General features: G+C 36.2%; 1 protein-coding gene across 1 annotated transcript in view; it reads right to left on the bottom strand.

Moving 5' to 3' along the window:
* Positions 1 to 27,878, bottom strand: part of MEIKIN (meiotic kinetochore factor) — a gene marked incomplete at both ends in the record, with an annotated part of 87,730 nt that overhangs the window by 39,491 nt on the left and 20,361 nt on the right. Inside the window, 3 exons of the mRNA XM_080803812.1 lie at positions 3,745 to 3,809; positions 11,942 to 11,981; positions 23,091 to 23,210. Coding sequence (XP_080659938.1) covers positions 3,745 to 3,809; positions 11,942 to 11,981; positions 23,091 to 23,210 — 225 coding nt within the window. The remainder of the gene's footprint in view (positions 1 to 3,744; positions 3,810 to 11,941; positions 11,982 to 23,090; positions 23,211 to 27,878) is intronic.

The raw sequence follows: 27,878 nt of genomic DNA, 5'->3' as shown, positions 1-27,878 counted from the left end.
AAGGTGAAAAGATTGCTAGATATAATACAGGATACCCACTTAAATTTGAATTTCAGATAAACAAATAATTTTTTAGTATAAGTGTTTGCTGTGTAATAGTACAAGCATGCATAATATTTATGACATAATTATATTAAAATTATTCACTGTTTACCTGTATCCCTGGGACTAATAATACATTATATGTTAATTTAAAAATAAATAAAATGGATACCATATTAAAAAATTATTCACTGCTTATCTGGATTCATATTTAACTGAGCATACTGTATCTTTATTTGTTAAATCTGGCAACCCTTGAGACTACTTATTCCACTCATCTTCATCTCTTAAGGTAGAGAGAAGTAGTAGGTTTGAGAGTTTAGTAAGAGATGAAATTGGTACCAAAATTTGGTAATACATTAAGCAAAGGAAGTGACAAAGATGAGGGTGTCAAGGACAATCTCATGCTTCTGGTCCTCTAAGCTACATTTGCTAACTAAGATGGAGGACACTGGAAGACCAGGTTAGGCCTCAGTCGTGACAGTTCTGTTTTCAATGCTCATTTTATTTAATCTCTTGGTAACTTATGTTACAGTTAGTTCTAAATGTTGGAGTGTTCCCTTTACATTCTTTTTGCGTGTTTGTTTTCTATTCCACTTCCTAGGTAATCTCATCTATATTCTTGACTCTAGATACTTATCTAGATACAGCTTGTCTCTGCCCTAAATTCCAGACTCCTGTGTCACAAACTGCTTTCATGACATCTCTATCTGAAGGCTAATAACCCTCTAAATGCTTTAATATTTTACTGAAGCACTCCACATACACAGTAATGGGCACAAATCTTAAATGTATATGTATTTACCTATATAGTCACCGGCCAAATCAAGATATAAAATATTTCCAACACCCCAGAAGTTTTCTATATGTTTTTTCCCAGTCAGGACTCCCTTTCCAAAGATTATCACTATTCTTGCTTCTACTACATAAAACACTCTTGCCTGTTATTGAACTTCATATGTACAGAATTACACAATACATACACATTTGTGTCTGTGTTATTTCGTGAAATATTAAGTACATGAGTAGACAGATCAAATTTAATGTTGAAACCAAAATCTCTTAGACTCATCCTTAACTTCTATTTTCCTCTCTCATGCAAAATCCAGCCACATCAGAAAATCCTGGCACATCTGCTTTAAGACACATTTCGAATCAAACCACTGCTCCCACTTTAGTCTCATACACCACTATCTGACCACCACAATAGTTTAACAGGGTCTCTTTGCTTTCACTTGCCATCTTAGTCTATTCTCCACATGGTTGCCAGAGGGATCATTCAAAACATATCTAACCATGTCATCCCTTTGCCCTAAAACGTGTTTCTAGGCACATTTAGAATAAAATCCCTGCTTCTTATGATGGCATAGGAGACTCTACATTATACCATTCAATTTCTCCCTGAACACAACTGAAGTCATTCTTTTTTTTTAAATTGATTTTGCTCCAGTCATTCTAACCTCTTTTCTATTCGTCAAACATGCAGAGCTCATTTCCATCTCCTGGTCTTTTGTCTTGTTTTTTTTTCCTTTGCCTAGCATGCTCTGTCACAGATTTTCATATGACCCACTCTCTCACTTCATTCAAGCTCTGTACAAATGTAATCTCCTCAGAGAGTCCTATCCTATTACTGTGTTTAAAATAGCATCCCTAGTCACCCTCTGTTTTTACCTGCTTTATTTTCCTTCTGTACTCTTATTCCTGACATGGTTGTATATTTATTTAACTGTTTATTGTCTTTCTTCCTCTACTATAACATAGCTCTGTTAGGGCAAGGACTCCGTCATGTTCCCCAGCAACTAAAATACTTTGTGTCACACTGTAGGTGATTAATAAATATTTGTTGAATGAATGGAATTAATGAATAGTGTGATGAGGTGTCTCTGAAACGTCCAAGGGGAGATGTTTAGAAGGTACCTGCATATAAAGGTCTTAGCCTCAGAAGAGAGTCTTTAATGAGAGAAAACTCAGAAGCCCTTCTTTTTATAGGACACCTATACATATCAAGGGTTAATTTTAAAAAGATTAAAATCTATGAACTAACCTTGAGGAACTCCCACATTTAATCATTCATAGTGGTAGATAAGATTGCAAAGAAGCAGGAATTACCTGAGAAATAATTTATTGTTTATTTGTCTCTATGATTAGACTATTTTCTAACATTTAGTAAAGAACCTGACATACAATTGGAACAAAGATAGGTTTGTTGAATTAAGGAAGTAAAAAATACCCCTTGAGCAAGATATGACTTAATTTTAAATTTCAAGTCAATCACATAAAAGAATACAAAAGCATACATAATTTCAGAATCACTATTTTCCCTTACTACTAGGCCTTATAAAAAACATTTTCTACCGCCAAAGCAAAATATTTTATTGGGCAAGACCTAAATAAAATCATGATTGTTTTTGGTATGCTTACCACTTTCCCTTTCATAATCTCTCTTCTCTTGTTCACAAATTCCCTCTTAGCTCTATAAAACAAATCCCCCTTCTAATGTTCACCCTCTAGGGTAATAGATGGCTACTCCTTTAAAAGATGTGTGTTTTTACAAGTTTAGTTTTTATCACTTGATTAATTTCCTTCAGAACAGCCACTATTGGGGCACCTGGGTGGCTCAGTTAGTTAAGCGTCTGCCTTTGGTTCAGGTCATAATCTCAGGGTCCTGGGATGGAGTCCCATATTGGGCTCCCTGCTTGGTGGAGAGCCTGCCTCTCCCTCTCCTTCTGCCTGTTGCTCTGCCTATTTGTGCTCTCTCTCTCCCTCTCTGTCAAATAAATAAATAAAATCTTTTAAAAAAAGAACAGCAACTATTTTAATCATTTTTATACTCAGAATTCCTAACATAAAACCTGGCATGTAGAAAATACTGATTAAGTTGGGGCACCTGGGTGGCTCAGTGGGTTAAATCCTCTGCCTTTGGCTCCGGTCGTGATCCCAGTGTCCTGGTATCAAGCCCCACATCAGGCTCTCAGCTCAGCAGGGAGCCTGCTCCCCCCGCCCCCCGCCTGCCTCTCTGCCTACTTGTGATCTCTCTGTCTGTCAAAAAAAAAAAAAAAAAAAAAAAATCTTAAAAAAAAAAAGGAAGAAAATACTGATTAAGAGAATTTCTTAAAGTGACAATTATGTAAAAAAACTTTTTTTCTTTATATAAACATACCTATTAAGAGCCAAATCAGCAATTCTTCAAGTTTACCCAAAAACAGATGCTGTAAAACTTGATTCAGGAAATAAAAATAGCAATCTGATAGACAGCATGAATTAAAAAGGTTGGAAATGTTTAGTTAAGTTTACCCTAATAACAAACTAAATTATTTAGTGTCTTTTGTGCAAGGTACTATGTTGATTTTTATTTTCAATCATCACACATAATTCCAAATATATCTGTTTATCGATTATGTTCCTTTCCCATGACTGAAACTTAGGAGGCAAGGACTTTATATCACTCCTCACTGCTGTATATATAGCAACGCCTAATACAGAGTACATACTCAGAAAATGTTTATGAAATGACTTAATGAAGGGTGTTACAGGGATAGTTAAGACCCGCATTCTAATTTCACATATCTTCATTTCTTAAAATACAACCAAGCTAAAAAGCACTCAGTTTCCTGGGCTACCAATTTTGTCAAAATATCCTGTACTGTCACAAAAATAAAGAAATACAGAATTATGAAGATGATTAGTTTTAGTATTTATTACCTGATTCTGAATATGAAGTACTCTTTGGTTTTGAAGAAATATTTTGGTCTGCTAATGTCATCACTCTGTAATAAGAACAAATTAATGGTTATTCTCTTAATCTTTCAGTAACTTTTGAGAATCCTCAAATAATACTTAAAATAATAACATTTATATTTATATCAAATGTCCTATAGAAAAAACATAACTGGTTAAAAATGTTCCTGTATCTATATGAAAAAGTAGTTTAATAATAAAAAGCAATATATTTATACATTTTTCAGTGTGAGACAATACAAATAGAGGAAAAGGTATAGTGTTCAGAATCAGACAGACCTAGGGTTAAAGCCCAGTTCTGCTACTCACACTTGAGTGGTCTTGGAAATTTACTTAACTTGTCTTGATTCTTGGTTCCCTCATTTATTTAAAAAAAAAAAAAAAAAGGCAATCTTGTTTCCTAGGACTCTTGTGGTAACAATCTCAAGTAACATGAAATATAATACTTTTAAAAAATTAATATCCTTTTTTCTCTCTCTTTTTATTAAAGATTTTATTTATTTATTTATTTATTTATTTGAGAGAACGTGAGCATGAGTGGGGGTAGGGGCAGAGGAAAAGGGAGAGGGAGAAGCAGACTCCCCACTGAGCAGGGAGCCCAATGCATGGCTCAGTCCCAGGACACTGGGATCATGACCTAACTTTAACTGCTTAACTGACTTAGCCACACAGGCACCCCGATCCTTTTGTCTTTTACAAATTATACCACTCCCAATTCTATTGAAATGTGTATGAAAGAATTACAAGAGGAATACCAAAGGATCAAAGCTCAGCCTTTGACCACCAAAATGGGATTTCTGAGTTCCTGGCAAGACAATGGAGTTGAAAACCAAATGTGAGAAGATAATTTTCTAAATTCCTATTGTTGGCTTATTGAACAATTGAATTCAGTAAGCAAAAAAAAATTTTAGGAAATGGAAACAAAGGCAAAAATGAACTACTGGGGCTTCATCAAGATAAAAAGCTTTTGCACAGCAAAGGAAATAGTTGACAAAACCAAAAGACAACTGACAGAATGGGAGAAGATATTTGCAAATGACATATCAGATAAAGGGCTAGTATCCAAAATCTCTAAAGAACTTATCAAACTCAACACCCAAAGAACAAATAATCCAATTGAGAAATGGACAGAGGGCATGAACAGAATTTCTGCAAAGAAGACCTCCAAATGGCCAACAGACACATGAACAAATCCACCACATCACTTAGCATCAGGGAAACATAAATCAAAACCACAATGAGATACCACCTCACACCAGTCAGAATGGCTAAAATTAACAAGTTAGGAAATGACAGATGTTGGTGAGGATATGGATAAGTGGAACCCAAGTGGGAATGCAAGCTGGTGCAGCTTCTCTGGAGTATGGAGTTGAAAGTTGAAAACAGAACTACCCTACAGCCCAGCAATTGCACTACTGGGTATTTACCCCAAAGATGCAAATGTAGTGATCCGAAGGGGCGCCTGCACCCCAATGTTCATAGCAGCAATGTCCACAATAGCCAAACTATGAAAAAAGCCCAGATGTCCATTGACAGATGAATGGATAAATATATATGGTATATATACATATACACACACAACAGAGTATTATGCAGCCATCAGAAAATGAAATCTTGTCATTTGCAACAATGTGGATGGAACCAGAGGGTATTATGCTAAGTGAAATAATTCAATCAGAGAAAGATAATTATCCTATGATCTCACTGATATGTGGAATTTAAGAAACGAGGCAGAGGATCATAGGGGAAGAAAGGAAAAAATGAAACAAGATGAAACCAGAGAGGGAGACAAACCATAAGAGACTCCTAATCATAGGAAAATAACTGAGGGTTATTAGAGGGGAGAGGAGTGTAGGGATCATGTAACTCTGGGTGATGGACATTAGGGAGGGTATGTGTTGTAATAAGCACTGGGTATTATATAAGAGCGATGTATCATAAACCTGTACCCCTGAAACCAATAACACATCATGTTAATTTAAAAAAATGAAGAAAAACCCCAATTTTATTCTATCCTATTTTCTCTTTAAATAAATCCTGTCAAAAATAGTGCTTTCTTGCCCCTGAATGAACTTTCAGGTATATCCCATTGTTTTTATGGTATTCTCTTATATAATAAGACAGTCATTTTGGGGTAATAAAAATGGGAATGGGGGTACCTGTCAATTTATTTTGTTTTCATCTATTGAGGTCCCTGTTCAAGCTCTAAGACTACTTGAAAGCCACATTTAATATCCTGGTACGTTCCTCAAGTTCCTCTTAACATATGTAGGTGAAAACCACAGAGTTTTACTATTTGCTACAGAGTGTAGAAAAAATTCAGGATGTGACCAAAGATAGATTCCTGCTCCATGCCTTCCACCTAGAGGACTACTGCTAAGAAAAAGGGGACAGAGTCTTGGGAAACAAGCAGTTTGACAGTGGGAACTGACTTCTCTCAATCAAGCCCTAAATCTGGAAGTGGGAGTACTAGGTACAAAGATGACATTAGAAGAGGTGAAGAGAAAGCCAAAAGCAGAGGGGGCATGTGCCAAATTCACTCTAGGTGAAGATATCCACAAAGGGCAGAAATTCAACATCAAAATATGAGTTTGGACTATTCAGTGTTCAGGAGACCTCAGTTAGCCCTCCTTGAGAGTCCCTTAATTCCTGTAGATTGTGAATGAGTTCTCAAGGTTCCAAATACCAAGGCCAGTGCAGAAGGTGCTCAAATTAGAAACAAAATACTTGACTTGGGCCACTACCACTACTCTACCACAAAGGTTGCAGAAAGGCAATCAAGTCAAAATATGGTTGGAGGACTTCAAAGACATCCAAGGAGTTTTGGGTAGCAACAAAAGGTAAGGTGAGAAAAAAATCAGCAATGGAGGATCTCAGGCCCTAAATAAGGATGTAAGTTCACCAAAAATTTTATCAGCAGAGTCCAGCCCAGGTACAGAACCAGTCTTAAAACCTCTACCATATTAATATAAGTCCAGAGACAACATGTAAATCCCAAACAACCTCAAAGCCCCAACTTTACCCCTCCCCCAGCTCTGGCTTGTTCCTGTACCTATAAGGAGCCTATATTTAGGGTGACCATTTATTCAAACTGGCACCTTTCCAAGAGTAAAAGGGAGTTCTACTAAAATTTATGTCAGAACAGTAGACACATACTAGGACAGTCCCAGGCAAATCAAGAGGTATGATAATCTACCTATATGCCATACTCAGGAATATGTAATAAAGAAAAAAATCTGTAAGATTCAGCATTCACCCAAAAGAGACTTTTAACTGGAAGTAAATGGATGGCACTAATAAGTTTAACTCATCATTTCCAAGCTAAAAAGGAGAGAAGGGAAAGGAGAGCATATGAGAAGTTGAAGTCAGTTAATTTTAAAAATAAATAAATTACATACGAAACTAATATTCTACTTCATGTTCACTAACTGGAATTTAAATAAAAATTTTAAGAGTGCCTGTGTGGCTCAGTCCATTAAGCTTCCTACTCTTGACTCAGGTCAGGTCTTGGTTCAGGTCATGATCTCAAAGTCCTGGGACTGAGCCCCCACATCAGGCTCCCTGCTCAGTGGGCAGTCTGCTTGTCTCCTTTCCCCTACTCGTCTCCTAGCTTGAGCTCTCTCTCTCTTACATAAATAAACCTTTAAAAATAGAGAAGCAAATAAATAGATACATACATACAAACTTAAGGAAGGAAGGAAGGGAGGCAAGGAGGAAGGGAGGAAGCAAAGGAAAGGAAAGAGAGAAGGGAAGGGAAGGGAAGGGAAGAGAAGGGAGATAAAAGCTCTATTTTCTCTACATAACCATGTGGTACATTTTATTTTTTAAAGATAGGGCAACATTTAGGGGAAACAGAAAATAAGATCAGATACACATAATCAAGCACTATATAACATTTGCTCCATGCAATATATAGGCAACACTCATTGAACTGGGTATATACATATCTTTCATCAATATAAACAAAACTCCCTTTCTTTATTAGGTACTATGTCAAAGTTGTAGGATTTTAACTTTGTGAATGTGTACTTAATTAAAGAGAATGCCAAAAATAACTAATAGTCAAAAGTGTCAGGTGAACGTGATAACCACTACACTACGGAAACATAATAGTCAAAAGTGGCATAATTACTATTACTATCCAAACATCTCTCCTTCCTTCCTAAAAATATATTGCATTGTAAAATGTAGAAGGGATTTAAAATTATATATCATCATTTCTCTCTGATGACGTTAATAATTTATCTTCAGAATTTTCATTGTTGCTCACCTTCAATTTGTAAAAAATGTAAAATCTGTGAAGCACAATAAGAATAAATACAAATAAAATGAGGTATGCCTGTAAAAGATTCCCTTTTCTTCAGAAATTTTTTTACCACTTAGATACAAGCATATTTGTAAGGAGGCTTTCGCACTAACGCTATTCTTGTCTCACTCCACACAATTTCCTAGGGTGACAACGATCCTTTCAGCCCAGAATCATTCCCTTGCTAACTAGGCTGGAATATATAACTACTTGCCTGATAAAACCACCTCAAAGTGTTCTAGGTACTTCAGTATTTTCCAAACTAAAATTATCTGTCATACCAACTCACTCTTGCTTCTCTGTTTGTGTTCCTTCATCCAATGAATTAGTCATCATTTACCCAGTTTCCTAAGTCAGAGGGCTAGAAACCATTTCGGACCTGCACCTTCCTCCCTTAACCAACCAAACATTAAAAATTACTGATTATCCCTTCTGAATTGTTCTGAAGTTTTCCCTTTTTGCTGTCCTTGCTGATAAAGTTCAGGTCCTAATTACCCTCACTTGAAATGCTACAAAAGACACTCCTTCAATCTAATCACTCTTTCTAATCCTTCTTTTTCTTTGTTGCAAAAGTGATTATTCTAAGACAGAAATATTATCATGCATATGTCTGTGAAGAGGTGGGATAACAGGCAAGAATTTTGATTGAGTAATGAAAAAGTTCTACAGAGATCTGCACTATAAAAGTATAGCAATCCTCAACCCCATAAACTCATCAGCACAGAATACCTAAATCATAAAGACCCACCAAGGAAGATAACATTGTACCATCTACTATTTAATTCTGATTAAAAAATCAACTTGTAAGATAGTAAGAGTTGTAACATTATTTGACAGACACAAAATCTATCAAATAGCTATAGGACTCTTCCTTGTATCTCAAAAAGCTGAGAGCCAAAATGTGGTTCAATTAAATCATCTGACTCTTAACTCTTATAGTTTATTTATTTTTGGTCTATTATCTTTCCTACCTGTATTTTCTATTAAAAATGATATTTCTTTGGTTTCCTAAGTCTTAGCTTTTTTTAAAGTTTTATTGATGCAATTCACATATCACACAATTCACCCATATAAAGTGTATATTCAATGGCTTTTAATATATTTAGAGAGTTGTGCAACTATCATACATTTAATTTTAGAACATTTTCATCACCCCAAAAAGAAACCCTATACCCATGAAGCAGTCAGTCCCTATTTCTTCCCAAACGCCCTAGACTTAAGCAATCACTAATCTTTCTGTCTATACAGATTTGCCTATCCTGGATACCTCATATGAATGCAACCATACAGTATGTGGTCTTATATGACTGGCTTCTTTCACTTAGAGTATGTCTGGGGTTCATCCATATTGTAGTATATATCAGAATTTCATTTTTTATTATTGAATAATATTCCATATGTCTATACCATATTTTATTTGTGCATTCATTAGCAGGTAGACATTTGGACTGTTTCTGCTTTTTTGGCTATTATGAATAAAGTTTCTGTGAACATTCATGACAAGTTTTTGTATGGACACATGTTTCCATTTTTCTCAGGTATGCATACTTAGGAGAGGATTGCTGGGTCACATGTAACATTTTGAGGGACTACCAAACTATTTTCCAAAGCACCTTCACCATTTTAAATTCTCACCAGCAATGTATGAGGGTACCAATTTTTCCATATGCAATATAATAGTTATTATCAGTATTTTTAATTATAGCCATCCTAGTGAGTATGAAGTGATTCTCATTCAAGTTGACTCGCATTTCCCTAATGGATAATGATGCTGAGCATCTTTTCATGTATTTTTTGGCCATTTATGTATCTTCTCTGGAGAAATGCCTGTTTGGATCCTTTGCTCATTTTTAAATTGAGTTATTTTTTCCTTTTATTGTGAGTTGTTAAGAATTCTTTTTTAGGGGCCCCTGGGTGGCTCAGTGGGTTAAAGCCTCTGCCTTCAGCTTAGGTCATGATCCCAGGGTCCTGGGATCAAGCCCCACATCAGGCTCTCCACTCAGCAGGGAGCCTGCATCCTCCTCTCTCTTTCTCTCTCTGCCTGCCTCTCTGCCTACTTGTGATCTCTATCAAATAAATAACAAATCTTAAAAAAAAAAAAAGAATTCTTTTTAAAAAATTTTTAAAAAGATTTTATTTGTTCATTTGAGAGAGAGAGAGAGAGAGAACCAGAGATAGTGAGAGAGAAAGCACGACTGGAGAGGAGAGGGAGAAGCAGCCTGCCTGATGATCAGGGAGCCCAACGTGGGGCTTGATCCCAGGACCCTGAGATCATGACCCCAGCCAAAGGCAGACGCTTAACTGAGCCACCCAGGCACTCCAAGAATTCTTTATATATTCCAGATACAAGTCCCTTATCAGATATATAATCTGCAAATATTTTATTCGATCCTATGGACTGTCTTGTCATTTTCTTTATGGTATCTCCTGGATTTGTTTTTAAACTTGTATGAATTTTTTGCAAGTTCCTTCAAACTTTGAAAATTAAAGTGTTTAAAATTTTTGTTATGTTTTATAGGTTTACTGAAAATCTTTCTGAGACTCCCATCACATTCAAGAGAAAATAAAAATCCCAGACCCTAAGGCCATTCATGATCCAGATTATGATTACCTCCTTCAATTTAGATACAGTCTCTCTCACATATGCCTTACCCCTTAGTCTACAAGCCCCAAACCAAATCCTTGATCTTTGCTCAGCAATGCTTTTCCTTAGTCTCTCCCATTTTTTTTAAGATTTTATTAGTCTCTCCCATTTTAATAAATGATACCACCATCCTTCTAGTTGCTGAAGCCAAAACCGTGGAATCAGTCTTCACCATTTTCACACTCTACCATTCAGAACATCAACAAGTAACAGTTTATCCTGTTAGTTCTGCTTTCAAAATACATGCAAAATCTGACCTCTCTACCTTTACTCTGACCACTCCAGTCCAATATCTCTTGCTTAGATTATGACAACAGTCCCCTAACTATAATCTCCCTAATTCCTTGTCTCTTCATAATCTATTCTCAACACAACAGCCAGGGTGATTCTTTTAAAACCTAAGTTATTTTTTTTAAAAGATTTTTATTTATTTATTTGACAGACAGAGATCACAAGTAGGCAGAGAGGTAGGCAGAGAGAGGGAAGAAGTAAGGCTCCCCGCTGAGCAGAGAGCCCAATGCAGGGCTTGATCCCACAACCCCGGGATCATGACCTGAGTGGAGGGCAGAGGCTTTAACCCACTGAGCCACCCAGGCACCCCTAAAACCTAAGTTATATCATGTCACCCTTCTAAACCTTTCAAAGGCTTTCCAATCCACTTATATTCACTTACATTGTCTTATGTGATATGGCCTCTGCTGCTTCTTTCACTTCCTTTCTCCTCCTCCCACACTCCACTCCTAGAATCCAGGCCTTCTTGCCGTGGGTTCGTGCTCCAACTATTACTCTTCTCTCCTATGAGTCACACATCTTGCTCTGTCTTCTTTAGGTTTCTGCTCAAATTTCAGTTACAACTTCTCTGACGACACTACTTAAAATAGTGAACCTCCATTCCAATACTCTCTCACCCCCATTTTACTTTTTCTCTATAGGATTCATTACCACATAGAATAGTATAAATTTACTCACTTATTTATTGTCCACCTCTTCCAACTAAAATGTGGACTTGATGAAGGCAAGGATTTTGTTTTTAATCAATTTTGTTCATCGCAATATATCTCTAGCAATTAGCATACTTTTGGCACATAATGATTCCTCAACCAACCATGAATAAATGAATATCTGAATTTGTGGGCTAATAATCACTCCAGATATGTAACTATTAGAACACAGGGTTTTCAAAAGCATAACTTTAAAATGTTAGTTCTTACATTTCTCTCTGGCATTTCTGATAGTCTTCTGAAGACATACCTAGGAAAGGGGAAAAAAACCAATCTATTAGAAATATAATTTAAATAGAGACCAGAGGCAAAAATTAAGTAAAAAAATATTCTAAAGTATATGGTAATAGTATAGTTTATTTTTATAATTTTATTGTTTCATATTGTTTTTATGTCTGCCACTTAAATTAGGTAGAAGTATTTTCAAAATACCAAAATAAACCCAACAAAATTGCTGGGAAATTTTATGAGATGCAGGAATCTATCAGCCTATATTTGGATACTTCTAATTTTTGAAGTCCTTTCCAGTCTTTTACCTTTCTTGATTCTTGTAATAGTCCTGTGAGGCAAATGTAACAACTGACTATTCCTATGCTACATATATGAGAAAAATAACTTGTCAAGGGGCGCATGGGTGGCTCAGTGGGTTAAAGCCTCTGCCTTTGGCTCGGGTCATGATCCCAGGGTCCTGGGATCGAGCCCTGCATGGGGCTCTCTGCTCGGCAGGGAGCCTGCTTCCTCCCCCTCCCTGTCTGCTTCTCTGCCTACTTGTGATCTCTGTCTGTCAAATAAATAAAATCTTTAAAAAAAATAAATAAATAACTTGTCAAGTTATAAAACTAACAGCTGCGTACCTGGAACTTAAACTCAGATCTCATGGTTCTTAATCTAGTACCAAGCATATAGATATACATATTAGACTGATTAGCCAAGAAAATGCCTACCAGTCAACATTTTACAGTCCAGATCCACTATGCTATTACTTAGGAACATAAAGAATCATGGGAGTAGTCTTCTGAAGAACTTATGACCCTAATCAGCTGTAGAAGTCTGCTTATTTATTTAATTAGAATTTTACAATTAAGTGAAAGTGAAGTGAATGGTGTCTAGTAATCACTGAGAAGCATTTAATAAAGACTACAGTGCACTACTCTCTGCTTTTGCTGATAATAGTCTCTTGCTTTTCCTTTGATGAGCTAGACAAGGCCTGTGACTCAATATAACAGGAGCCCTGCATCTTCCTGCCCAAATTGACTGTTCAAGGATAGACATATAAAATAATTTTAGCCAATGTGTAACATCAGGACTTTTATTCAAATCATTGGTAAAGAGAAGCACTTTGTTCACTGGATTCGAGGCTGTGAGTATATAAGGCTAGACCTAAAAAGAGTTGCTATATGAAGGAGGAGCTTAGCTGAGAGTTTAACTGGCAGAGAGGGACTATGAGCTTAGAGATGGAAAGGAATTGGTTCCTATTGCTGTCATTTGAAATTCTGGATCAAGTTGTATTTGCATATAATTTCCTGCTGGATTTTTCAGGTATATGTGGTAATAACTTCCTTTTTTAACATGATAAAGTTTGAGGTGGGATTTTCTTTTCTTTTTCTTTCCTTTTTCTTACTTACTTACTTACTTTTTTTTTTTGGTCACCTGCAGTGGACAAAGAACCTAACTGAAATACTCACTAAAGAGATAGGCTGCTTCTTTGTACACTTTATATCAGCAAAGGAGTTGCCAAACTAAACATAACATAGAAGACAAGGTTTTTGAACCGTTTGAAATACTGCCATCCAGACAGCTATCAACTCTCCTTTAAGGGACCCTATAATCAATGCTTAATTCTTTGATATTATTTATCCCTGCTTTTTTTTTTAAGGTTTTATTTATTTATTTGACAGACAGAGATCACAAGTAGGCAGAGAGGTAGAGGGGGGAGCAGGCTCCCCGCTGAGCAGAGAGCCCAATGAGGGGCTTGATCCCAGGACCCTCGGATCATGACCTGAGCCAAAGGCAGAGGCTCTAACTCACCGAGCCACCCAGGTGCCCCTATCCCTGCTTTTTGGCAGGCTCTGAGAGGTGAGCTGATATCATCCATTCCCATTCCTCCTCTCCACTCTTTTCCATTTCTCCTTGCTTTATACCAATATAGAGAATAAGAGAGTGAAAAACTTGCTTTTTGTTTTGTTTTGTTTCATAAACTTTATCAAAGAAGCCTCCCAGGTAATCAATAGGCATATGACTCAGTCCTGGCCAATAGATCTAAAAGAAGTCTTCTGGGCAATTTCTTGGAAAGCTTTGACTCTTCTGATAAAAAGAGATGTATATGGCTAGTATAGTCTTTTCTCATTCTTTTCCCCTAGAACTGCTGTGATACCCAGAGGCTTAGCAACCATTCTACAATTATGGGGAAACAATCCAACACACTTGGTGGTAGAAAGATATAATGGCTATAGGATCTTAATGATATTAGTGAGCTGCTACATTAGCTCTGGCCTGGGAAGAGAAGTAAATCCAATATAAATAAACATTTTTTGCATGACAAAAAATAACATACACAAAAAGACAACTGACAAACTGGGAGAAATATTCATAACATATACCAAAGACAAAAGGCTAATATTCTTTAAAGAATTTTTTTGAGTAAAGGTAACACACATTACATTAGTTTTATGTGTACAACATAGGGATTTAACTTCTCTGTACATTCTATTATGCTCACCACAAGTGTAGCTACTGTTTGTCACCACAGGATGCTATTATAATACTCTTGACTTATTCATTCCATAACTAAAAGCCTGTGTTTCCTACTCCTCTTCCTTTCCTATTCCCATTTTGCCTACACCCCATCCCTTTTCCCTCTGGGAACCATTAGTTTGTTGTCTGTGTTTACAGATCTGATTCTGGTTTTGTTTTTTTTTTTAATTCTTTTAAGTTTTGTTTATTTAAGTAATCTCTATACCCAACATGGTGCTTGAACTCACAACTCTGAGATCAAGAGTCGCATGTTCTTCCAAATGAGCCAGCCAGGTGCCCCTGTTTTTTGTTTCTTAATTTGATTTGTTTTTTAGATTCCACACATCACTTCTCGGCCTTTTGGCTAAGATCAAGTGTTTTTTAGATTCCACACATGTGAAACGATACGGTATTTGTCTTTCTCAGTCTCACTTATTTTTGCTTAACATAATACCTGCTAGGTCCATTCATGTTGTTGCAAAGGCAAGAGCTCAAACTTTTTTATGGCTGTATAATATTCGTGTATGTGTATGTGTGTGTGTGCGTGTGTGTACACACACACACCATATCTTTCTTATCCATTTGTCCATCGATGTATACTTGGATTGCTTCCATATCTTGGCTATTGCAAATAATGCTGCAAAACACAGGGGAGCATGTAATCTTTTCAGATTAGTGGTTTTGTTTTCTTTGGGTAAATACCCACTAGTGGAATTATTGGATCATATGCTACTTCTGTTTTTTTGAGGAAAATCCACACTGTTTTCCACAGTGGATGTACCAATTCACATTCCCACCAAAAGTGGATAAGAGTTCTTTTTTTAAAAATTTTTTTGTATTTAATGGGCACCTGGGTGGCTCAGTCCATCGGCTTCAGTCATGATCCTGGGGTCCTGGGATTGAGTCCCAAGTTGGGTTCCCTCCTCAGTGGATAGCCTGCTTCTCCCTCTCCCCCTTCCCCGTGCCTGTCCTCATATACTTTCTCTCTCAAATAAGATATTTTTAAAAAAAATTTGTTTTTCAATTCAACATAATTAATATATACTGTATTCTTACTTTCAAAGGTAGAATTTAGTGATTCATCATTTACATACAATACCCAGTACTCATTACTTCCAGTCCACTCTTTATTGCCCATCACGCAATTACCCTATCTTCCCACCCACCTACCTACCCTCCAGCAACTCTCAGTTTGTTTCCTTTAGTTAAAATTCTCTTGTGATTTGCCTCTCCCTCTGTTTTCCTCTTATTTTCTTTTTCCTTCCCTTCCCCTATGTTTGTTGGTTTTGTTTCTTAAATTCCACATATGATTGAAATCATATGGTATTTATCTTTCTCTGACTGTTTTGATTAGCATAATACCCTCTAGTTTCATCCATGTCACTGTAAATAGCAAGATTTCTTTCTTTTTGATGGCTGAGTAATATTCGTGTGTGTGTGTGTGTGTGTGAGAGAGAGAGAGAGAGACAGAGACAGAGAGACAGAGACAGAGACAGAGACAGAGACATTTCCTTATTCATTCATCTGTCAATGGACATCTGGGCTCTTTCAACAGTTTGGCTTTGTGGCCATTGCTGCTATAAACATTGGGATGTATGTGCCCCTTTGAATCACTGTTTGTATCTTGAGGGTTCCCCTTTATCTGCATCCTCACCAACATCTGTTGTTTCCTGAGTTGCTAATTTTAGCCATTCTTTCTGGTATGAGGTGTTCTCTCATTATGGTTTTGATTCGTATTTAGAAGCGTTGCTTTTTCTCCACATCCTCACCAACAATTGTTTTTTCTTGTCTTTTTATTTTAGCCATTCTGCCAGGTATGTGGTTTTGACTTGTATTTTCCTGATGATTAGTGATGTGTAGCATCTTTTCATTTGTCTGTTGGCCATCTGTATGTCTTTGGAAAACACGTCTATTCAGGTACCTTGCCCATTTTTTTTTTAAAGATTTTATTTATTTATTTGACAGAGAGAGAGATCACAAGTAGGCAGAGAGGCAGGCAGAGAGGGGGAAGCAGGCTCCCCGCTGAGCAGAGAGCCTGATGCGGGGTTCCATCCCAGGACCCTGAGACCGTGACCTGAGCCAAAGGCAGAGGCTTAACCCACTGAGCCCCCCAGGTGCCCCACCCTGCCCATTTTTAAAAATTGGGTTGTTTTTTTGGTGTTGAATTGTAGAAGTTCTTTATATATTTTGGATATTAACCCCTTATTAGATATATCATTTGCAAATAGCTTCTCCCATTCATTAGGTTGCCTTTTTGCTTGATTGGGTTCCCTTCATTGTACAAAAGCTTTTCAATGTGGTCCCAATAGTTTATTTTTCCTTTTGTTTCCCATGCCTCAGGAGACATATCTAGAAAAACAGTGCTATAGCTGATATAAAAGAAAGTACTGCCTGTATTCTCTCCTAGGATTTTTATGGTTTCAGGTCTCATATGTAGGTTTTTAATCCATTTTAAGTTTATTTTGTATATGATGTAAGAAAGTTGTCCAGTTTCATTCTTTTGCACATAGCTGTCCAATTTTCCCAGCAGCATATATTGAAGAAGCATTTTCTTCGTTGTATATTCTTGTCTCTCTGTCACAGATTAACTGCCCATATAAGCATGGTTTTATTTCTGGGCTCTCTATTTTGTTCCATTGATCTATGTGTCTGTTTTTGTGCCAGAACCATACTGTTTTGACTACAGTTTTGTAGTATATATTGAAAACTGGAAGTACAACACCTCCAGTTTTGTTCTTTCTCAATATTGTCTTGGCCATTTGGGGTCTTTTGTAGTTCCACACAAATTTTAGGATTATTTGTTCTAGTTCTATGAAAAATGCTATTGGTATTTTGATAGGGATTGCATTGACTCTTTAGATTGTTTTTGGAAGTACGGACATTTAAAAAATATTAATTCTTCTAATTCTTCTAATCCATGAGCATGGAATATCTTCCCATTTGTTTGTGTCCTCTTCAATTTTTTTTTTTTTTTTAAAGATTTTATTTATTTATTTGACAGACAGAGATCACAAATAGGCAGAGAGGCAGGCAGAGAGAGAGGAGGAAGCAGGCTCCCTGTTGAGCAGAGAGCCCGATGCGGGACTCGATCCCAGGACGCTGGGATCATGACCTGAGCCGAAAGCAGAGGCTTTAACCCACTGAGCCACCCAGGTTCCCCTCTTCAATTTTTTTCATCAATGTTCCATAATCTTCAGAGTACATGTCTTTCACCTCCTTGGTTAAGTTTATTCCTAGGTATTTTATTCTTTTTTGGGCAATTATAAATGGAGTTGTTTTCTTAATTTCTCTTTCAGCTACTTCACTATGAGTGTATAGAACTGTTACCAATTTCTGGGTATTAATTTTGTATCCTTAAACTTTATTGAGCTTATTTATTAGTTCTAATAGTTTTTTGGTAAAGTCTTTAGGATCTTCTATCTATAGTATCATGTCATCTGCAAATGACAGTTTAACTTCTTCCTTACTGATATGGATGCCTCTTATTTCTTTTTCTTGTTTGATTGCTTTAGCTAGGATGTCTAACACTATGCTATAGTAGCAGAAAAGTAGAACTAAAGGACATCCTTATCTTGTTCCTGATATAGGAAAAGCTCTCAGTTTTTCACCATTGAGTATGATATCAACTGTGGCTTTTTTTCATAGATGGCCTTATTATGTAGAAGTGTGTTCCCTCTAAACCCACTTTGTGGGAAGTTTTTTTTAATATTTTTTTATTAAATTTTTTATTTAATAATAAATAATAAAATTTTTATTAAATTTTTTATTAAATTTAATATTTTTTATTAAAGTTTTTTTAATAACAGATGTGAAATTTTGTTAAATGCTTTTTCTGCATGTACTGAAATAATCATATGATGTGGTATATCATGTTGATTGATTTGCAAATACTGAACCATCCTTGCATCCCCAGAATAAATCCCACTTGGTAGCAGTGAATGATCCTTTTAATGTATTGTTGGATGTGGTTTGCTAGTATTTTACTGAGGATTTTTTGCAATTATGTTCATTCAGAATTTTGACCTGTAACTATCTTTCTTTCTATCTCCCTCCCTCCTTCATTCCCTCCCCCTTTCTCCTTCCTTCCTTCCTTCCTCCTTCCTTTCTTTCTTTCCTCTCTTCCTTTCTGTGTGTGCATATTTGTCTGGTTTGTTATCATGGTAATACTGGCCTTGTGGAATGAATTTAGAAGCTTTCCTTCCTCTTCTATTTTTTTGGAAAAGTTTGGGAAGAATAAGTATTAACTTTTTTTTGTAATTTTTTTTTGAGATTTTTATTATTTATTTATTTGACAGACAGAGATCACAAGTAGGCAGAGAGGCAGGCAGAGAGAGAGAGAGGAGGAAGCAGGCTCCCTGCTGAGCAGAGAGCCCGATGCGGGACTCAACCCCAGGATCCCGGGATCATGACCTGAGCTGAAGGCAGAGGCTTTAACCCACTGAGCCACCCAGGCACCCTTAACTCTTTTTAAAATGCTGGGTAGGGGCGCCTGGGTGGCTCAGTGGGTTAAAGCCTCTGCTTTCGGCTAGGGTCATGATCCCAGGGTCCTGGGATCGAGCCCCGCATCGGGCTCTCTGCTCAGCGGGGAGCCTGCTTCCTCCTCTCTCTCTCTGCCTGCTTCTCTGCCTACTTGTGATCTCCCTCTGTCAAATAAATAAATAAAATCTTTAAAAAAAAAATGCTGGGTAGAAGTCATCTGTGAATCCATCTGGTCCCAGAATTTTATGTTTTGGTAGTTTTTAAAGTACTGATTCAATTTTGTTACTAGTAATTGGTCTGTTAAGATTTTCTACTTCTTCCTGATTCAGTTTGGAAGATTGTGTGTTACTAGTAATTCACCCATTTCTTCTAGGGTGTCCAATTTTGGGAGATAATTTTTCATATTATTCTCTTATCATCTTTTATATTTCTGGAGTCAGTTACTTCTCTTTCATTTCTGGTTGTATTTATTTGGGTGTTTTCTCTTTTTTTCTTGATGCATCTAGCTGAGGGCTTATCAATTTTGTTTCTTTTCAAAGAACAAGCTCCTGCTTTCATTGATCTGTTCTATTGTTTTTGTTTTTGTTTTAGTCTCTATAACATTTATTTCTGCTCTGAACTTTATTTTTTCCTTCTTTCTACTTATCTTGGGCTTTGTTTGTTCTTTTTCTAGTTATTTTAGGATTAAAATTAGATAATTTATTTGAGCTTTTTCTTGTTTCTCCAGGTAGACCTCTACCACTTTATATTTCACTCTTAGAACTGCTTGTCTTAAAGGTTTGGAGCCGTTATGTTTTCATTTTCTTGTGTCTCTATATAATTTTTGATTTCCCCTTTGATTTCTTTGTTGACTCACTGGTTGTTTTATATAATACTGTCTAGTCTCCACATGTTTTGGGGGTTTATTTCCCAGTTTTTTTCTTGTGAATCTTATCTAGTTTTATACTGTTGTGGTCAGGAAAGACGCCTGGTATGATTTCAACCTTCTTAAATTTACTAAGACTTGCTTTCTGGCCTAATATGCAAACTATTCCCAAGAACATTCCATGAATACTTGGAAAGAATATATATTCTGTTGTTTGGATGAAAGGTTTTGTATGTATCTGTTATGTCCATCTGGTGTAAGGTGTAAAGTTGTTTGGATGAAATGTTTTGTATGTATCTGTTATGTCCATCTGGTGTAAGGTGTAAAGACACCATTTCCTTATTGATTTTCTGTCTCGATGACCTATCCATTGATTTAAATGGGGTGTAGTATTATTGTACTACTATCAGTTTCTCTCTTTATGTCCATTAATATATGCTTTATGTACTTAGGTGCTTCAATATTGGATATGTAGATATTTACAACTGTTATATTCTCTCACTGGATTTATCCCTTTATCATTACGTAATGCCTTTCTTTGTCCCTTGTTACAGTCTTTGTTTTAAAGGTTATTTTGTCTGATAAAAGTGTTGCTGCCCTGGCCTTTTTTTATTTACATGTGCATGGTAAATGTTTTTCTATCCCTTCATTTTCAGTCTGTATGTGTCTTTAGGTCTGAGATGAGTCTTACAGGCAGCTTATAGATTGGTTTTGTTCATTTAATCCATTCTGTCACCCTATGTCTTTTGATTGGAGCCTTTAGGAAAAGGCTAATATACTTAATATCTAATGAACCTAGAGAGGGAGAGTAAAGATGAAAAACTGAATGAAAAATGGGGAAAAAGCATGAAAGGAAAATTCACACACACACACACACAGAAAACAAAAATGGCTCTCAAACATATGAAAATGTTACACTCACAGACAATAAAACACAGATTAAAATAACACTGAGATATCATTTCTTACCTACTAGAGTAGAAAAATTTAAAAATTTTAAAATATGACAATATATTTTGTTGGTGAGGATATGAGGAAACAAGCACTGTAATACTTTGTAATACTGTAATACTTTGCTGGTGGAAATGCAAACAGGTTTAATCTTTTTGGAGGAAAATTTGGCAATATTCAACAAAACTATAAATCCACTTACCTTTTGACTCAGTCATCCTAATTCTGAGAATCTACCTTGAAGATATTCCATCAATAATATGAAAAATATATATAATAAATTTATTCATTAACACATTATTTGTAGTGGCAAAATATTGGGGGAAAAACCCCTGCATACCCTATTCATAAAAGAGCGGATAAATAAACAAAAGTGCATCCATACAGTGGAGTACTATGTAGCTATCAAAAAAAATGAGGAAGATCTCTATAAGATCTGCAGTGATTTCTAGTACTGACTATTATGTGGATGGAAAAAAACAAAATAAAAAATATATCTATATGTATGCTAAGATCCATGCAAGAAAGAAGAAGATGTAAGAAAATACGTACAAAAGAAATAAAAGAAGGATAAACCATAAACTAAAGAGACTAGTTACTTATAATGGTTGGATGGGAAAGGTGTAGAAAGAAGAGGGGAATTGGATCAGAGTAGCAGGAAGGAGGAAATGATACTTTCTGAGAATATACATATTTCTTACAGCTTTGACTCTCAGAACCACAACAATGTTTCACACACCTTCACACAGCCCCTTCTCTCTGAATAAAGAAACAAACAACAAATAGGATGGGGAATGAAAAACTGAATCCAACACTAACAAATCAATCTAAGTATATTCCAAGTGAATACCAACTGTACTGCAAGGGGAAGGGAAGAAAAGAACTAACCTGTATATATAGCTTCGGAAAACATTATTTTAATTTGTAATAGTAATAACAAGAGTAATAGTAATAACAAACAGAACTGTCCAAAAATGCTATAATCTATTTAGTTAGTGTGTTTCTCAAAGGGATCTGGGTTAACAATTCTGAAACTTCTTTATGTGTATACTAGAATTCTATATATACATAAATAAATAATGAAAGTATTGGACTTGAACACATAAAATAAATATTCATGACTTCATACTGACATAAATAACTGAATAAATAGTGGCAGAAAAGAGATAGTTCTTTTATAGTAGAATTCCAATTAGTAAATGTAGCAGGAAAGTGTGAAATGGAAAATCACCATTACATGAACACCAGAGTAATAAATGTCACAAACTCCTCTGATGACTACTAATGCCAGTGAATGAAAACTTGAGGAGAAATAGAATTTACAGGGTCTCAAACTATCTTTTCTATATATTTGTTAACACAAAGGTAAACTAGTAACTTAACCATGCAGGAAACCACAGACACTATGTTAATCCAATGATGAAGTTTGGTATCACCAGTAATAAAATATACTGACATCAAGAACTTCATATGATGTACTAAAAAGGGCATAACATCATTTCTGCAGCATTCTTTAAAAAAGTGAATAAGTTCATTCCAATCATGAGGAGATATTAGACAAATTCCATTTGAGGGATGTTCTACAAAATACCTGATCAGAAATCTTCAAAAGTATCAAGACTATGAAAGACAAAGAAAGACTGAGAAACTGTCACAGACTATAGTAGATTAAAGAAGAAATAACAGGGGCACCTGGGTGGCTCAGTGGGTTAAAGCCTCTGCCTTCGGCTCAGGTCATGGTCCTAGGGTCCTGGGATCGAGCCCCGCATGGGGCTCTCTGCTCGGCAGGGAACCTGCTTCCCTTCCTCTCTCTCTCTCTGCCTGCCTCTCTGCCTACTTGTGATTTCTGTCTGTCAAATAAATAAATAAAATCTTAAAGAAAAAAAAAGAAGAAGAAGAAGAAGAAGAAATAACAACCAGATGCAATGTTGGATCCTGAAACACAAGAAAAGAAACTGGTGGAAAAACTGGTGAAATGTGAATAAAGTCTGTAGTTTCATTAGTAGTTTTATGCCATCGGTAATTTTCTGATTCTGATCATTGTACTAATGTTATATAAGATAGCATTAGGGAAAGCTGGGTGAAAGATATATAGGAACTCTCTGTACTATTTTTGCACCTTTTATGCAGTCTAAAGTTAGTTCAAAATAAAAATTATAAAAAAGGAGATCCATATGTGCTTAAATTACTACTAGTCAGATATTATTTGTAGCCAAAGGTAATCCTAATTGACAAATTTAGCTTATAAATAGTTTTTAAAAATTACTTTTTTTCCAACATAGATGAGGGGGTTTCCTGTGTGACATGAGAAAAAAGAATGTGAGAACTCACCTAAAATTGCAGAGAGGTTTGAAAACTGTGGTACCTTCTCTATTGCTACTGCTGTACTGGTATCCAGAAGAGTGGAATTTTTGCATCGTGTACGTTCTTCCAACTTGGGACATTCCCATTCTAAAACAGCAGGAGGAAATGGCACACAACTTTGAACAGCGTACAAATAGTAGGTTATCTCCCTGAGCCCCAACTTAGGTTCCCATACCAGCTTAGGTTCCCCATACCAAGCTGTGGTAATTAAATATTTTGAGTAAGACAGATAAAAAAGACAAGCCTTGATGGCATTAGGATAATAAATAATCTTTGGCCTATTTCAGTGCTATAATCTATTTTCTTTCATAGATTTTTGCCCCATAAAGATTATTGACCTAAGGGACAGATGGCATACACAGGAGGTTCCTCTTAATATTTTATGTGTAAATTATACCTAGATCCCATTAAATATCATATCACTAAATAACATACTAGTATCACTTGATGTCGATTTTAAGTTTTCCATTGAATTCCCGCTATGGAAGGATGAGGTTATTCTCTCTTATGTCCCTGTCTACACCTTTCCCACAATTCCCACAATTCATTATATTGCATATGTAGTTAGATCAATATTTGGTGTAGACATTATGATGATAAATTGCTATAAAAATGTTATTTACTCTTGCAGTATGCCATAACAACCATTTCTTCCCCCAACTCCCCAGAGTCAATAAGTCTTTTTGTTTTAATTTTCTCTGTATTTTTCATCAATTTAATCACAAACTCTTTCAAATTCTATAAACCCATTCTTTTTATCCCATTTTCTAGTGTTCTAAAGTTGCATAATGCTCTATCTTGGTGTTTTTTATCTATTGTGCTAGGTACACTGTGACCCTTTTAACACAGAAATCATACTCTTTAGCTCTAGGAAATGCTCTTGAATTATAACATTTATAATATTCTTCCCTCTGTTTCTTCTATTATCTTTGTCTATAACTCCTTTTATTTGATACTAGATTTTATACACTCTTCCTGATTTTTTTCCCTCTAAACTGCAATCTTTTATTTTCCTCCTGACTCTTCTCTCCTCAACCCTAACGTCTAATCCTTCTACCAAGTTTTTCACTGTTACTGCATTTGTTATTGGAATATTGCGTTTTATAGCACCCTACTTTTATTTAATGGACACAACATACAGTTTATGTCAATTAGACTATTTTTTCAACATTTTTTTTCTCCTTGTGTTTCTATTTCTGCATGGTTCCTTTTCTTACTTTTAAATTTTTTGTTCTATTCTGGTAGGAACATTCAACGTGAATCTTCCCTCTCAAATTTTTAAGTTTACAATAGAGTATTTTTAACTATATAGCACAGTGTTGTTGTTTAGGAGATCTCTAGAACCTATTCATCTTACAAAACTGACACTAATACCTGTTGAATAGCAACTTCCCATATCTATCTCATCCTAGGCCCTGGCAACCAACATTCTACTCTCTACTATGAATTTGACTACTTTAGATAATGCAAGGAGAATGATACAGTACTTATCTTTCTGTGACTGACTTATTTCACTAAGTGTGACATTCTCAAAATTTATCCATGTTGTTGCATTTGGAAGTCTTTCCCTTTATTAAGGCTGAGTACTATTTCATCATATGTATATACTTTGAGTAAAGAACCAGAAGTGGGTTGGTGGATCATATGGTAGTTCTATTTTAAATTTTTTGAGGAACCTCCACACTGTTTTTCATAGCAGCTACACCATTACAATACCAACAACATCATACAGGGGTACTCATTTCTCCATATTCTTATCAACACTTGCTTTACTATTATTATTATCATCATCATCATCACTATCATCCTAACAGGTATAAGGTGAGATCTCATTGTGGCTTTAATTAGCACGCCCCTGAAAATTAGTGATGCTGAGCATCTTTTCATATACCTGTCGACCATCTGTTTGCTTGATTTAAGTCATTTTTAAAAAAGATTTTATTTATTTATTTGTCAGAGAAAGAGAACATAATTACAGGGAACCAGAGGGAGAAGCAGACTCCCCATGGAGCAAGGAGCATGATGCAGGACTTGATTCTAGAACCCTGGGATCATGAGCTAGCCAAAGGCAGACACTTAACTGACTGAGCCACCCAGCCTTCACCTGTTGGCCATTTGCATGTCCCCTTTGGGGAAATGTCTATTCAAGTCCTTCACCCATTATGTAATTGGGTCATTTGTTGTTTTTTTCTACTGAGTTGCAGGAGTTTCTTACAGATTTAGATATCAATCTCATCAGATACGTAGTTTGCAAACATTTCTCCCTTTTTGTATGTTGCCTTTTTGTTCTGTTGTTTTCCTGTGCAGGTTCTTAGTTTTATGTAGTCCCACTTGACTATTTGAGGTTTTGTTGACCGTGCTTTTGGTGTCATATCTAAGAAATTACTGTCAATATCAATATCATCTAGATTTACCCCTGTGTTTTCTTCTAGGAGTTTTATAGTTTCTGGTCTTATGTTTAAGTCTTTAGTGCATTTTGGGTTGGTTTTTCTACATGATGTAAGGTAATGGCCTGATTTCATCCTTTCATATGTGGAGTCCAGTGTTCCCAACATAATTTATTGAAGAGACTATTCTTTCCCCATTGTTTATTCTTGTCACTCTTCATTTAAAATCAAGAAGACTGCATAAGCATGGATTCATTTCTGGGCTTTCCATTCATTCACCTATATGTCTATCTATATGCCAGTACCATGTTTTATAATTGCTGTAGTTTTTTAATACATTTTGAAACAAAAAAGTGTTGAATTTAGGGATACCTGGGTGGCTCAGTGGGTTAAAGCCTCTGCCTTCAGCTCAGGTCATGATCCCAGGGTCCTGGGATCAAGTCCCACATTGGGCTCTCTGCTCAGCAGGGAGTCTGCTTCCTCTTCTCTCTCTGCCTGCCTCTCTGCGTGCTTGTGATCTCTGTCTGTCAAATAAATAAATAAAATCTTTTTTTTTAAAGTGTTGAATTTATGTGTAGATGTTTTATTCATTATTTAAAGTGGAAGTAATGAAGTCTCCATTACCATATAAATGTCTATTTCTGCCTTTAGGTCTATCAGTGTTGATTATGTTAGGTACTCTGATGCTGAGTGCCTATTTATTTATCATCATTATATGTTCCAGATTAATTGACCCTTTTATCATTATATCATGTCTTTGTCTCTAGTGATAGTTTTTGATGTAAAGTCTGTTTTAGCTGATATAAGTAGAGCCACCCCTGCTCTTTTTTGGTTATCATTTGCACAGAAAATATTTTCCCATTGCTCCACTTTAAGACTATGTGTGTCCTAAAATGTAAAAAGAGTCTTTTGTAGACAGCATATAGTTGGATCTTGGTTTTTTTAATCCATTCACCCACTCTTTGTCTTTTGGTTGGGGAATTTAAACCATTTACATTTAAGGTAATTACTGATTGGGAAAGACTGTTACTATTTTGTTAATTATCTTCTATGTTTTAGTTCTTTTGCCCCTTTACCTCCCTTGCTATCTTCCTTTCTGTTTCATTGATTTGTTTCATACTGATATGCTTTTATTCCTTTCTATTTTTCTTTTGTGTACCTTCTTTTAAAAAAATATTTATTTATTTATTCGAGAGAAAGATAAAGTGAGCGTGAGGTGAGAAGGGGCAGAGAAAACAGACTCCATGCTCAGTGCAGAGCCCAATATGGGGCTCGATCTCAGGACCTTGAGATCATGACCTGAGCTGAACCTGAGAGTCAGATGCTTAACCAACTGTGCCACCAAGGCACCCCAATCTTTTGAGTATCTTCTATAGGTATTTTCCATGTGGTTACCATGGTGCTTATATAAAATTTTGTTTTAGCAATCTATTTTAAGCTTCTAGCAACTTCAATCATATACAAAGACTCCCTATATTTCTTTTTATTTTTTTAAGATTTTATTTATTTATTTGAGAGAGAGAGAGAAAGTGAGAGAGCACAAGCAGTGGGAATGGCAGAGGGAGCAGGAGAGGCAGGCTTCCCGCTGAGCAGGGAGCCTGACAAAGGGCTTGATCCCAGGACCCTGGGATCATGACCTGAGCTGAAGGCAGATGCTTTAGCTGACTGAGCCATCCAGGCACGCCAAAAAACTCTCTATTTTTATTTCTCCCTTCATACACACTTTGTTACTGATGTTATAATTTATACCTTTTTATAGTGTGTCTCTATTAACATATTTTATTATAGTTATTTTAATATTTTCATCTTTTATTAAAAAAAAGATTTATTTATTTATTTATTTATTTATTTATTTATTTGACAGGCAGAGATCACAAGTAGGCAGAGAGGCAGGCAGAGAGAGAAGAAGCAGGCTCCCCACTGAGCAGAGTCTGATGCAGGGCTCAATCCCAGGATCCTGGGATCATGACCTGAGCTGAAGGCAGAGGTCTTAACCCACTGAGCCACCCAGGAGCCCCCAATTTTTTTTTTTTTTTAAGATTTTATTTATTCATTTGACAGAGAGAGACACAGGGAGAGAGGGAACACAAGCAGGGGGAGTAGGAGAGGGAGAAACAGGCCTTCTGCTGCCCCCGCCCCCCCATAACCATCAGTTTGTTGTCTACCATTAAGAGTTTGTTTCCTGAGTGCCTGGTTGGATCAGTTGGTTAGGCAACTGCCTTCAGCTCAGGTCATGATCCTGAAGTCCTGGGATCAAGTCCCACATCAGGCTCCCTGCTGGGCAGGGAATCTGCTTCTCCCTCTGACCACCACCCCCCTCTTGTGCTCTCTCCCTCTCATTCTCTCTCTCTCAAATAAATAAATAATA

Source organism: Martes martes (assembly GCF_963455335.1).
Source record: "Martes martes genome assembly, chromosome: 5".
NCBI lineage: Eukaryota > Metazoa > Chordata > Mammalia > Carnivora > Mustelidae > Martes > Martes martes.
Note: the sequence above shows the minus strand (reverse complement) of the source record. Positions and strands in the feature narration are given on the sequence as shown.